The sequence below is a fragment of the Empidonax traillii genome, unplaced genomic scaffold (assembly GCF_003031625.1).
Source record: "Empidonax traillii isolate 1590-97213 ecotype Southwest subspecies unplaced genomic scaffold, ASM303162v1 scaffold90:size2128546, whole genome shotgun sequence".
Classification (NCBI taxonomy): Eukaryota; Metazoa; Chordata; class Aves; order Passeriformes; family Tyrannidae; genus Empidonax; species Empidonax traillii.
The window spans coordinates 509722-523093 of NW_020955283.1; the positions used below are offsets into that span (position 1 = coordinate 509722).

The 13372-nt window shown below is 38.3% G+C and overlaps 1 protein-coding gene across 4 annotated transcripts in view; it reads right to left on the minus strand.

Moving 5' to 3' along the window:
• The window catches only part of ZNF280D (zinc finger protein 280D), a 42531-nt gene that overhangs the window by 15879 nt on the left and 13280 nt on the right, over positions 1-13372 (minus strand). For all 4 annotated transcript variants that reach the window (XR_003570985.1, XM_027881496.1, XM_027881495.1 and 1 more), the window contains 7 exons: positions 7505-7611; positions 5608-5837; positions 3443-3600; positions 2845-2945; positions 2604-2750; positions 1930-2064; positions 232-476 (listed from right to left, as the gene is read on the minus strand). Coding sequence is in view for 3 of the 4 variants with exons in the window: in XM_027881496.1 (XP_027737297.1) it covers positions 232-476; positions 1930-2064; positions 2604-2750; positions 2845-2945; positions 3443-3600; positions 5608-5837; positions 7505-7611 (1123 nt within the window). In the remaining variant the exon portion in view is untranslated. The remainder of the gene's footprint in view (positions 1-231; positions 477-1929; positions 2065-2603; positions 2751-2844; positions 2946-3442; positions 3601-5607; positions 5838-7504; positions 7612-13372) is intronic.

Consider the following 13372-nt stretch of genomic DNA (forward strand, 5'->3'; position numbering starts at 1 on the left):
GAGAAGTTTCCATAACAAAGTCATCTGCCCCTACTAAAACTGGGGAATGAAGACACTGAATTATAATCCCAGTGCCAGTATGTGGAAAGTTTATGCACCTGCTTTTTCTGCACACCCGAGGTGTCAGATGTTCTGTATTACAGTACTGGAAGTTATCAAAGGACAATTAAACGATAATTTATATTGAAAGTATATTTAAAGATAATTTTAATAAAAATTTAATAAAGATACCTTAAATGATGAAATGTTATATTTGTAACTTCCTTTTTTTTTTTGCTGTTGGTCCATGCATTTTGTTTCTTTGATGTAGTTTGTTTTGATTTTCCTCTGGATTTATTTGAATTAGATTTGCTATGATTTTTAGTGGTTGTGGCTTTAGTTTTAGGTGATAACTGAAACGTGGAACTGCTTGTACTGACAGAAGATGTAGCTGATGATCCTGACTGATGAGATCCTAGAGATGCTCGAATAGTCACCTGCAAGTATGAAATAAAAAAAAAAATTGGATTTAAGTTCCCATTTCTATCTGTGTCAAAGCTTAATACACTTAAGACCACAAATCACAGCATAAGAAACTCTGCTGAGTAAAGATTACTTTGAGAAACACAAAACATTGAGAATATTTTTGGACTGGAGGTAACCTCCATAGCCTCCTGGATGCTTAAAAAGCTCATTTTGGTGGAAACAGCCTTGACAAAAACACACTGCTTTCTTTTCAGACCTGCAACTGGCTACATCCTGCTTTCTTTAAACAAAAAAAATGTAGCAGAAGGGTCAGGCCAATGAGCCCTCTAAGAAGAATCCCAAGCAATCCCATCAGTGCCTGGATTTAACAAAACTCCTGTGTCTTGCTGCCTCAGGATTAGGCACTCTACCTCCTTCAGGTATTTTTGCTCCTCATCCTAGAACGCCAAGAACTAATTCTGGCTTCTGACCTCTCCTCTGGCATTATCAAAACTCCCCTGTCTTGCCCTTAAATTTGGTTTTCACTCCCAATTGTACTTGCCCACACTCATCTTCTAACCCTGTTCCCAGGCTCCTCAGACTCATCATGTGCATCCAGCAAAGGTCTAAACCCAACATTTTAATGTAACCTAAGCTTTTGCTACATCAGGAACGCTCTGAAATCTTCAGAAAATTGAGGCTTTGTCACAGAGTACAGAATCAGTGCTTCACATTCATTCTGCCAAGCAACACAATCAACATCAACTGCAGTCATTTTCCCCTTCCTGCCTCTACAGCAAATGAACTATGAAGAGCTGATCAAAATGTAAATTTTCTTCTTCCTTGCAACTGAAAGGACATCTATTTCAACATCTCATTAAAACACTGCAGGAAAAACTCTCAAAATCTACAAGAAAATCCTAGTCTTAAGTAGTTTCTTCTTAGGAAATCAAAGAATGATTTAAAGATGGCCTAAGTGTACTGAGGGGACCCAAGTTTTCCCCCAACCCCTTCAAATGCTGAAGCTAAGAAGACGTGGGGAACTCAGCTGTGAGCACATATTGCCTATGGAGAAGCAGGTCTCACATTTTTTGCCAACACCTTTCCACAGGTCAAAAATCTTTCACTAGAAATGATGCAGAAGCATCTCCTAGCACAAGAAAGGAGAAATGGCAGGCAACAGCTCAAGAAAGTTGCAGCTCTAACTGGACCTCTGCCAAATACATGTATGGAACAATGGGACAAAAAGCAACGCCAGGAATCACCAAGAAGAAACCGTAAGTTGTGCCTGGTAGTTCTTGCAACAGGAGTATTTTTTAGAGTTTTAGTTTTGGAGGTGAGGGAAAAAAAACAACCCAAAAACAATCCCAAACACTCGGTTTTGTTAAAGAAAAGAGAAAAGCACTTCTTTCTATTCCAGCCTTTCCTCTGCCAAGATGTTTTTTATTTCTTTGTCCCCTCAAATTCTCCTGTATGGACACTCACCTTTGTCCCAGGAGGCAAGCCCTCTAGCTGTTTGGGTTTCCTAAACGTTCGGTGATGCTGAGTCTTGTGATCCATTTTCTCTTTGCACGTTAAAAACTGCAGCCTGCACTTAGTGCAGCGGTACACTCCCTTTTTCTTTGAGAAATAAAAGACAATCTAGAGTCAGCACGGATGGCATGATAAACAAATCCCTGGCACCAGCTTGTCTCAAGCAATGCTCATCCTCTTTTTAAAACTTCAGCTGAACAAACTTTTAATCCTGTACAAAGACAAGACACTGAGTAGGAATTAGAGAGGATATTTAAATGCTTGAAAAAGCAAGGCAGCATGATTAGTAAGAGGAGGAGGAATTGGACTCCAGTTACAAGAAGACACAGTCCTTCATTATCTTTCTCTTTATTTAACTAGTGAAAGGTTTGCTAGTAACCCCAAGAACAGCAGAACACATCATTATAATGTAATAAAGAACCCAAATAGCAAAAAGATTCTTTTCAGGATATTCAAAGATTTTTTTTTTTAAATAGGGAGATGCTGCCACACGAGAACATGACAATCATACAAATCATACAAATGTAACAATCATACAAATCAGTTGAGGTTCATTTTTCAAAGGGAGATTCCTTACATTTATTTAGCATATTTTCTAGCATTAAGGATTGAAATTATCTGCTTACCTGATGCCTCATGTAATGATGCATATATGGTGCTCCAATTTTAATTACTTTGAGGCAAAATGGGCATAGCAAATGTTTTGTGTTTTCGTGAACTGTTCTAAAATGCGTTTCTACATCTGAAAAAGCTGAGGATCTGTAGCTGCACACCTAAAATAAAAAGGTTGAGTTTTTTGTCAAAAGTTTTTTGACAGGGAAGACAGGAGGGTGGTGTAATCTAAATAGGAAACGGTCACTTAGGTACCTGGCAAACATATGGCATTTCACCTGGCTTGTGATTGTCCTTCATATGTTGCAAAAGAACTTGCTCTGTTTCAAAGGACAGTTCACAGATTTTACAAATGGCTAGAAAAAGTGAAAAACAAGATAAAAAGTCAAAATTTGATTGGGGTCATAAATAGGTAAGTTGTGACACATATGTATATGTGAACTGTATATATTTCTAAAGGTAAAGCAATCTAACATTATTCTACTCTTTAGAAGAAATTCCCTGTACAGTTTCAGAAAGCCAAGAGGGCAAGAGTCATAAACAGCACGAGTTCTGGTAGTAAAGCTTTCAATTTAAAAAAAAAAAAAAAAAAAAAAAAAAAAAAAAAAAAAAAAAAAAAAAAAAAAAAAAAGGGAAAAAAAAAAAAAAAAAGGAAAAAAACCAAAAAGCTTTTACACACACTGGCCTAAAAAAACCAACTGCATGAGTGCTCAGCTCCTACATTAAATCTCAAGATTACTGTTCGTTAAGTACAACAGCTTTATTCTGAACTTACAAACCAGAGAAGTAAAAGTCAGAAAATTCCTAAAAATTGTGGCTTAGGAAAAACTCAGTGGGCTCTGATCCAACTTACTGGATGACTCGTAAGGCGTGTGTGTGCTCTCAATGTGGCACTGCAGCTGGAACGGGGTGGGGAACTGCCGGTAACAGTGCTGGCAGGTGGTGTGGCTTTCCCAACTTTCATTGCTCTGCTTCTCGAGCTCTAGGTGATGTTTCATATGGTTCATAAACCTTTAAATTACAGTGAACAGGTGCAAAAACAAACATTTTAACATTTGCTATACATGACATACCACATGCAAGATGTACAGGATTCTTTAGGAACTTTACTGAGAAAGGGCAAAGCTGACTAGAAATGTTGACTTTAAAGAACGTACAACATATGTGAAACATGTTCTGAGACAAAACAATCTATTACATTTTTCATGTTTACTCAGACAGAATTTTTGCCTTGAAATAAAGGGAATTAAGACAACAAGAACCCAACCTGTCAGCTGTTGACACTTCATTCACCATCACCAGTCTCAAAGCCACATTTTGAAACGAGTATTACTTCAGCTATGCTAAAAACTATTAAGTAGCAAGAATGCATCTGCAACTTGGACATGACAGCTTTATGTGAAACCACACCCATTCAAGCCTGGCAGGGCTCCAGGAGCCTTTTTGTCTAAAGTATTTAGGACTGAACTTGAATTATGAAGGACAGTTATCAAAGAATGCCACTGTGCAGGTCATGTCAAAAGGGTAGGAGAAACTGGTATGTTACTGCTTCAAATTAGCACCTCTTCCTCATTAATTTGTCCACCTGCCTAGAGTTGGAACCTATCCTGGCTGGTCAGGAACCTATCCTAGCACAGCAGGTCACCCTTACTGGGGGAGCAGCACGAGGACAGGTTTGCTGCACGAGCCTCTACTGATAAACCTCCAAAACTCTTCTATTTTCAATGTGCTTCATCTCATACAGCCAGAGGAGCTTTTAAATGTAGGTCACACTCACAAAAGGAATGTGGACCTTGGTACTGGATGAAACAAATGAGCAAGGAGAACAGTTTCTTGAGCTCAAGTTTCTAATAGCAAGCAGCTAGTTAAAAAAAAAGGAATAAGAAATTAAAAAAAAAAAGCCAATTGAAGCTATGCAGGTACCTAACCAGACAAAAGGAATTGGCACTGTTACTGCATATTACCTTAACAGCCAAGTATTGCAATGCTATGGTCAACCATAGATCTTTTAAAGGAAGCAGGGGACTGAGGAATGAGGAATCACTTTTGGTTTTCTGAATTAAGGTCCAAAAAACTTACACTTAAAGTGGAAAGGTACATGTATTTATTTTGTCCATTAGAAATAGTTAAAAGCGCAAAATATACCTTGGAATAAAAATTCAGAAGTTACAGAAGTATGGAGTACAGCTACAAAGTTACAGCAAAAATTAATATGTAAAATCAACTCTAAAGAAATTAATGACACGTTTTTAATGACTTGCTGTGGAACCCATAGGCACCATAGCACCAATAGCTTACAATATAATGCTGATTAGAAAATAGTGCCTACTTAATGATTAATAGCAGATTTCATCATTTTAATTACACAGAACTTGTGTTTTGTTCAATAATATGGTCTAATGTTAGCATAAACCTGTTCATTTGAACTTGCAGACTGTGCCCTTTGAAGCAATAGTCCATTTTTCAGCTTTACATTCTGCTACTTCAGCTTCCTTTGAAGAATGCATGCAAAAAAAGTTCAGTGACCTTAACTTCCAAAGGAACGATGACACAAACTTGTCTACCTGCTAAAACAGCTTACTGAAGTTTTTTTTTCAGCATTTGGAAGTAAAATTATTCCATCAAAATAACAGATGTTACATAAGTAAACCACAGACTATTAGTCACCGTGCATCCCTGGAGGGAATTAACACTCGCATCCGCCGGTATCACCATCAATCCAGATGGCAAATTGTAAAATGCTTTGTGTTGCCCCTTCTAACCCCAAAGTCCTACAACTGCTCTCATTAAATCTCCATGTTTATGTTAGGCACCACTAAAATTTGTACTCTAATCTGTAAAAAGTTCCAAGTTATGGCCACACATGCAAAGTAAAAAATTAATTCGGTTTCTTTTCAGTCATCCAGTTTTATCAGTCTTCAGAAAGAAGAGAACTCTATTGCAGAGGCACAAATTTTTAACACATGAAACTGCTATGGGCTGTGATTAAAAAACAATTAAGGAAGTGAGTTCAAATACCTTATGTTATTTTTAAGAACTTTGAGACAACTGATGCACTTAAATGTCGTATGAGTCTTCTGCTCCTGTTGCACCTGCTGGGTGTCACCTTCATCCTTCCCATAATAAAAGTCATTAACTAACATAATCAATTTTCCTTTCTCAGATTCAGCAATCTTACTTGTTGTGCTCAAACATTCTGTTTTGATCGTTGCTGGGAAAAAGTTATTTACCATATCTGGACAACAATACTGGAGGCAAACAGGGAGGAGAAGAGACAGAAAGAGACAAAGGTGTCAGTCTCTCTTACCAAACTGCATCAATGACAACAGCATTTTAAAATCTGAAGGCACTCACCAGGCTTAGATGCAAAGCTCAGTTCTCTGATACACCAGCCTTAGCCATATTTTCATATGATTTTAAACTATAATTGCTCTTTATGTAGTGTTCAAGTAATAAACCACTACACATTAAAAACTGGAAAAGGATGATTCTCATAGGTTCATATAAGACAAAGTCAATAAAAACCCAGAACACTAGTGCTACCTTGCTCATGAGAAAAATTTCTACTTCATTAACAAGAGAAAAGCAGTTTTTATGCAAGTATTTTGCTGATAAGCATAAATTTATTGAGAACTTAATGTAAAGTTCTACCTTTTATTTCTTAGTGGAGAACATATGTTGAAACCTGCCAAAGTTCTTTCTAGCATTACTAAAAAATTCAGAGATTCTCAGTCACACAATACACATTGTTCAAGCTTCTCTGTGTCAAAGTATACATAAGGAATGCTTGGCAAAATGGAGATACTATGAAACTTAACACTTAAAATGTCTGAAGAACTTTATAAAGAAGGTACTATGAAGTTACCAACACTGAACAAAATCAGAATGTTTCAGAGGACAGATTCTTCTCCTGCTGAATAATGGTTTTTATTGTGCAGGACTACTTTCTGTAAGCCTACTAGTAAGGAGTTAGTTAATTTCCTACCAAGGAAATGTAACTCAGTATATTTATTTCATATAGTTCAACTAAAAATTTAACTAAATAATACCAAGTACACACACTTCTTCAATGGTTCTTTCATTCCACTGACGTACTCAGTGCAAAAGCTATTCTGTACAAATAATGATTACAAAAAAATAAAACCTTTGGGTTTTTTTTCCCACTTATCTACATTTCTTAATTGTCTTTCAGAGCTGAAGAGAACAGCAACTACCATTCAGGGTATCATGACCCTGTAAATCAGAACCATCTGTGGTAACAGTAACTCAGATCCTCACAGATTTCTATTACACAGTAGTTCATGCTCTTTTGTGGGGGATATTCACATTGTATATAGAGTGCAAAGCCATTTATCTGCCCCCTGAAATGGAATACGTATGCCTGAGAATTGCACAGATCTTTGACAAATGATAATAAATATTTTTGAGGAAACAGTGTTTCCAGAAACAAGTAGTTTAATAATCCAACATAGTGATGCTCAGTTTCTAAAAGTTTTGTTTCTCACAGCGTTTAAATATGAACTACAAATTAAATTCTTCCACTCAGCTTAAATTTTTTTATCTGTCAAGTATCACATATTTTTATCTTGATGTTTCAAGTGACACATCAAGATAAAAAGGTGAGTTTACACTGTCATCTTTGTGTCAGTAGTGACCTAACACACATGTGGGTCATCTGGCTGTCTATTATAGACACTTACCTTCATTGCATTGGAAAAATGAGGCAAAAAGGAGCAGGATTTAGAGTTCCCTACTCCAGTCTTCCTCTCCAGACTGCAAGACTTTGAGCATTTGTCTCTGGTTGATCCCAGACAGAAGCTAAATGATCTTCGTATCAAAATATGGCACACATGTACAACCAAACAGAAGCCCACATGAGCTTGTTCTAATCTTTCCCAGCCCCAAAATATTTTACCTTCATATGATTTTTTAGGGGATCCATAAGATTGAAATGAATATTACACTTTGGACAAGCTCGTGGAAAAGGTCCTCCATTTTTAATGGTGCTCGATGCATTTGTCCCTGTAAAATTTAAAATATGTGAAGATATAACATCTCAACAGCAAAGTCCCTGTCAGGGCTATGATAAAAAACAATAAAAATAAACACACAAATACATCCACCTTATAAGAAGGAAATGAGTGTATGAGTTAAGAGATGACCATGCAACCGTGCTATGCATTTTTACAAAGAATTAAGTCTTGCATAGTCCATGAGGCAGGCAATTTTTTTCCTTAAAATACCAGTATTGCTAGGAATCATTATTAAGCAGCAACTCCTTCACAGGAGTGGATGGCCATGCAAGAGATGTCCCACAAAACCATGCTGCAAGTCTGCACTATCACAGTCTGTAAACATTTTGACACGTCACAGCCAAGGGAAAACTGAGGTGAAGAAAACGGGTTCTGCAGCAAAGCCTCGTGTTCTGCAGTGCCTCAGCACTGGGTTCTGGGACAGAGTAGAAACTGCTATGATAGCATGGGAGGGCTTAGAGACAAACTCAGCAAAATGAGGTTCTCAGTGAGCAGGATCTTCTTTGTTACTGCATTTAGCAAGATCCTTCGGTTATCTTTGCATATTATAGGCTGCAGCACAGTATCTATGTCACCCAAAACAGGGTAGAGGAATTTTTTTGCTTTAAGATTCAAGTTATAGACATTGAGGGAAAGAGCCCTGATAGCAAACCAGCTCCAAACAAGACAGGCAAAAACCCCAAATCTGAAATGATTCCAAACAATCAGTATCATACTGTAGATAACTCCTCATTTTAACATTACAGGAGAGAATACTTCCTGGAAATATCAAGAGTCAAGAATAAATCCTTGCCTATGACAATCACTAGAAAGCATCTTTCGGCTCAGAATAAAAATGCACTCAATTATTAAATACTCTAAAACAGCTACACTACCTCCTCTTGCAGGGAGGGAAAGATCTTTCCAGGAACATCCTCTCTTTGAAATCTCCCTTCTCCCCTGCCACTACTATTTTAAACTGCTGCACAAAAAGGGGAAACTGCAAAACACACTTTGTAATAGTCAAAGTACAGAACCACAGAGTAATTTAGGTTGGATCTGGAGGTGGTTTTGTGCAACCTCCCACTCAAAGTAAATCAGACCTTATCAAGATGCTTAGAGCCATGGCCAGGCAACTTCTGAATATCTCCAAGGATGGAGATTCCACAATCTGAGTCCTTGATGCCTTGCCTGGCATTGCTAAAATGATTTTTTCCCCTTCCTTTTATCTGACCAGAACTAGTTGATAAATTCAGCAGTCATAGAAGTCTTTTCATCTTTGTTTTCTGGTTGGTTGTTTTAAAGCTTCAACTCCCTACTCACTCCTTTGATGTAGAAAATCTGAACTAAAAGAATGAGGTCAGGGGCATTTATTCTTATCATCCATCTTCAGATGACTAATTGCTCTACAGAATTCAAACACACCCACTAAACAATAGAGGTCTAAAATTTGAATAGGCAATTACCTCAGGTATATTAATTTGTAAAGGTATGTAAATCCTTGCACAGAATGTTTGTTCTTATTTTAAGGCATAAGAACAGTTACTTTTTACACTGCCTTAGCAGCATGAATAACAGTGACCAACCGAAAAACAATGAAGTGCTTTTTCCATGAACAGAGGCATGGATTGCCAACCAAACCACTGGATCTACCCTACCTTTTGAAGATACATTTTATGATGGTGTTACTTTTGGAGAGTTAACTGTAGGTGAAAGAGCTGATCCAGCAAAACCCTCATTAGGCTTGGCCTTTTTTTGAGTTACACTGTTGCCATCAGAAGTAGTAGGACTCTTAGATACAAACCCCTCTCATTCACACCTACAGTGGTTTAAATTAAACAGCCTCAGTTTTTTAACATAGTATATTAGAGCACATTAGTGATGTGTATACTTGAAAGGATGGACAAGTCCACATAAAGCAGTTAAGATTTCCTATAGAAGTAAAGAAAACAACATCCAACTCAGACTGAATATTCCAAGGCCAGTGAAGCAGGAAAGGGTAAATGCAGAGAGATACAGACCCATTCCTGAAACCCAGTAAATCATACTATGACCACCTGAATTTATTTGGCCTACTTTTCACATCTTGACCCACTCTAATCTGAGACAAGGTGAGTTCGCAGTAACGAAGTTGAGCTAAGCAGCTGTTTTCTGCAATGTCCACTATTTGGAACAAGCTCTGCCCTTCTGATGAAAAACATTTCTCCTTTCTTTGTTTTTTCTGGTTCTATGTTAATGCTGGTTTAGTTTGTTATTTAACTCTGTAAACTTCAGTTTGTATGCAAAACACAGTGCTGTAACTTCTAAGCACAGCACATCTATTCGCTCTCTTTGGAAAGAAGAGTTTATTTTCTTATTGTTTGCAGTCTTTCCTCTGAAGAAAAGGAAATCACCAAGAAAAAACACTTAGAAATTCGAAGGTTCAATGGCTGATTAACATGTCCATCTCATCACAAACCCATATCTCTGTCACTGTAAGATTACCCTTGACAGAGAGCAGTGCTCAAGTAGACCTGAAAGGCCACAGCCAGGTATCAAAAAGTGCCAGCACAGGTAGGTCCTGCATACACCTCTCACAATCACAACACTGCAAACAGTGCTCAGACTGTCATAAACTATGACAAGGACTGGACTTCAGTTCTGAACACAGTGATCTGAGCTAAGGACATTCTAGGATATTCCCCTCCCAATGGTACAGCTGCTCCAATGACTTTTTGGGTGTCATAAGCAGCTGAATTAGGATCTCTAAAGCCTTCTCAACAAGCAGAGACATCTTGTGTCACATAAAATCATTCAGACTTCTGAGCAGAAACAAAACAGCCCTCTGCCACCCCTAGTGTGTTTACTCAGTGGGAACCATCTAAAGCTGGCTAACAGTCTGGAGAGGCTCCCTGTTCCATGCACAGAGGCACACTCCCTGCAGGGAATGCTGATGAGTGTCCTGGACAACTTGCCACACTGTGCCTCATACACGGGGAAACGTAATTCACTCATTATATACATATTTAAACACCCTAACATTCTCCTTTGCAGCACACCTTTCCTTCTTTCTAACCTAAATAAACAGATGAAGCTCAAATGCCTCACTCTATGCATTGTTTGCCTAAGGTTCATTCATTCACACAAACACAAAATGAACAAGTTTTTCATTAGATACTACTGCTTCTAGAGGTTTAATTCACTTACACTCCCAGTGTTAGGTATGTGAGCTGCTTGCATAGACATGTCTTGCTCAGCAAAGGCTTCCACAGAGCTGGTATGACTTCAGCATTCTTCTGCATCACTGAGGATACCTGAGCACCCAGCCACCAGCCTACAGACTGACTTTACAGCAATCTTCAGTAAAGGATTTTATTTGACTTTAGAAAAACCAACTTGAGAAAAAGGACTATTTTTATATGTTAACAACATTGTTAATAATTTCAATTTTGAAGTTTGACATGTCTGTGATAAAAATTTTGAAGAGTTTTATGTATTTATAAAGGTGAGGGGTCTTAGTTCAGTTTATACAACTCTGGTTAGTAAATTCCCTCTTTCAGAAAATTATAATAATACTAGGAGAATATATGTTGATTAACATTTTAATTCTGTTGTTTGTTCATGTAAAAAAATTAGGCCTATTTTGAAAACTAATCACACCAACAGCAAGTATTATTTAATATTTAGTTGGTATAAATCAGATTGACATCTCTTATCATAGAAGTGCCTCTCTCAGTTGGAATGTGGATAAAAGAATTCCTTGAATCACCCATATTCCAGAGTAATTTGACCAGTCCTCTATCCAGCAGGCCACAGGGACTCCCAGTGCTCAGGACAGCAGGGAAAAGCAGCAGCCAAATAATTCCTGTGTGGTCACTTAGTGGATATTTTGTAGCTGTTATCAAACAGGTGGCTGTGCTCATACACACATTATTAGTGTGTACCACATCCAAGTGATGGTAAGAAGGATCAAAGTACACTGGCTGCAGCATCACCTTGCTGAAGGTTCCTAAACACACCTTAGAACACTACTGTGAAGTCCTTGATGCTGCTCTGAGCATCTGCGAGGGCTGGGCCTCATCTTATGAATGATGGAGAAAGGCATTAGACTCAGAAACCTACAATAAAAGCACTGAATGTACTGTGGAAACACAAGAGGGACAGCAAAGCCAAATTGCTTCAGGCCTCTGGTGCATTGTCTGCACCAACATCTCCCATTAACCAACTGCTGTGCACCCATGGACACTGTCCAGTCAACTCCACCCAGCAGTGCTTCTGGTTACGGTTTTCTCTGGTTCCTCCACGTGGGGAAAGTCTGCGGGAGAACAGTTCTCAAAATATTCCCAGAAAGCCACATTTTACACACGTCCCCAGTGCCACCTGACCTGCAGAGAAGAGCTACCAATGCTCTACCACCACCACCTATTAACCAGCCTTTCCCTGCTCCGATCTCAGCAATAAACATTTCTGCTACATCAAGCTAAAGAACATCTTTAATGATCCACGTGCATAAGTTAAATTGTCCTGCAAATATCACAGGCCAGTTCCCAAAGGGACTCTCCTTTTAAATACCGTATTCCAGAATGTGTGGTGCCTGCAGTGCTGCACAGGAATTAGGGAAGCACAGCATCAATACAGGCAAAGCAGGCTCTGGCACACACAAACATGAACATGAGCACCTTACGTGAGCTCTCCATGTAAGCCAAACCACTAAATACACAGACACTTCCTTCTTGCAAAGTCAAATGTATCTTAAATTTTCCTTCTGTGTCATAAAAATGTTAATGCTCCAACCCACAATTAAAAATATTTTATTTTAACTTTTAAACCCTATTTTCATCTAACAGAAACAAACACAGACCAAGTATGGTACATATAAGATGTTTTGAATTACAGTCCTTGATGCTTTTTTCTCAGTAATAGATTAATAATTAATTTTCAAGCATGCAAGCAAGTCCCCTAAGTTAAAGAAAAAGAAAACAAAAAAACCCCACAAACAATTAAACTTTAAGAGCTGTTCTTTGGAGAACAAGGGTTAGAATACTGAACCATTTTCAAGAAACAAACCCTCTGCTTACTTAACAACAAGCTATTTAACCCAGTAAGACAACAGTGAGACTAACAAAATAGCTGGACCCAGCAAGAAAATACCTATCAGTGAAGGTCAGTAGTGTACCTGGACTGAATGCCTAAACTAAAAATGCAAAATCATCGCATGAAGAATAAACCAGCTCTCACTCTGTCCTACCTAACTTCTCAGTGTGGCCAGTCAGGCCATTCTCTGTATATGATCTGTTACTGTATGGGACCATCAGCGGGGATTGTCCTCCAGAACTAACACACACAACAATGAGATAGGGCAGTTATTACAGAAGTACAATCCTTCAAAAAAGAGGAGGGAAGTCCCAGGTCACAGCCTGTTTAAGAATACACTGCATACTTCAAATCTCCTTCTCTGCTGTGACACACACACACAAAAGGTGCTTTTTAGTTTAAGCAGGTTAACCCTTTACTGCTGAAATGCAATTTAGCTCGTTGAAAACCAGTATTTTAGTTGTCTAACTACATACTCTTTCCTTTCCTCTCCTTTTCAGGAAGGATCCTTTTGATCCTATCTACTCCAAGTCCTGCATATAGCAGTCAGGAAACCAGATCATCATCCCAGAGTGTCCCCCCAGCAGATTCATCTCTTCAGGTGCTGTTCACAGCCCCTCTCTTCTTTACAGTCACTCCCATTCCCACCAGCCAAAGAGTGATGACACAAACTTTTACCTGTCAATAAAATTACAGTG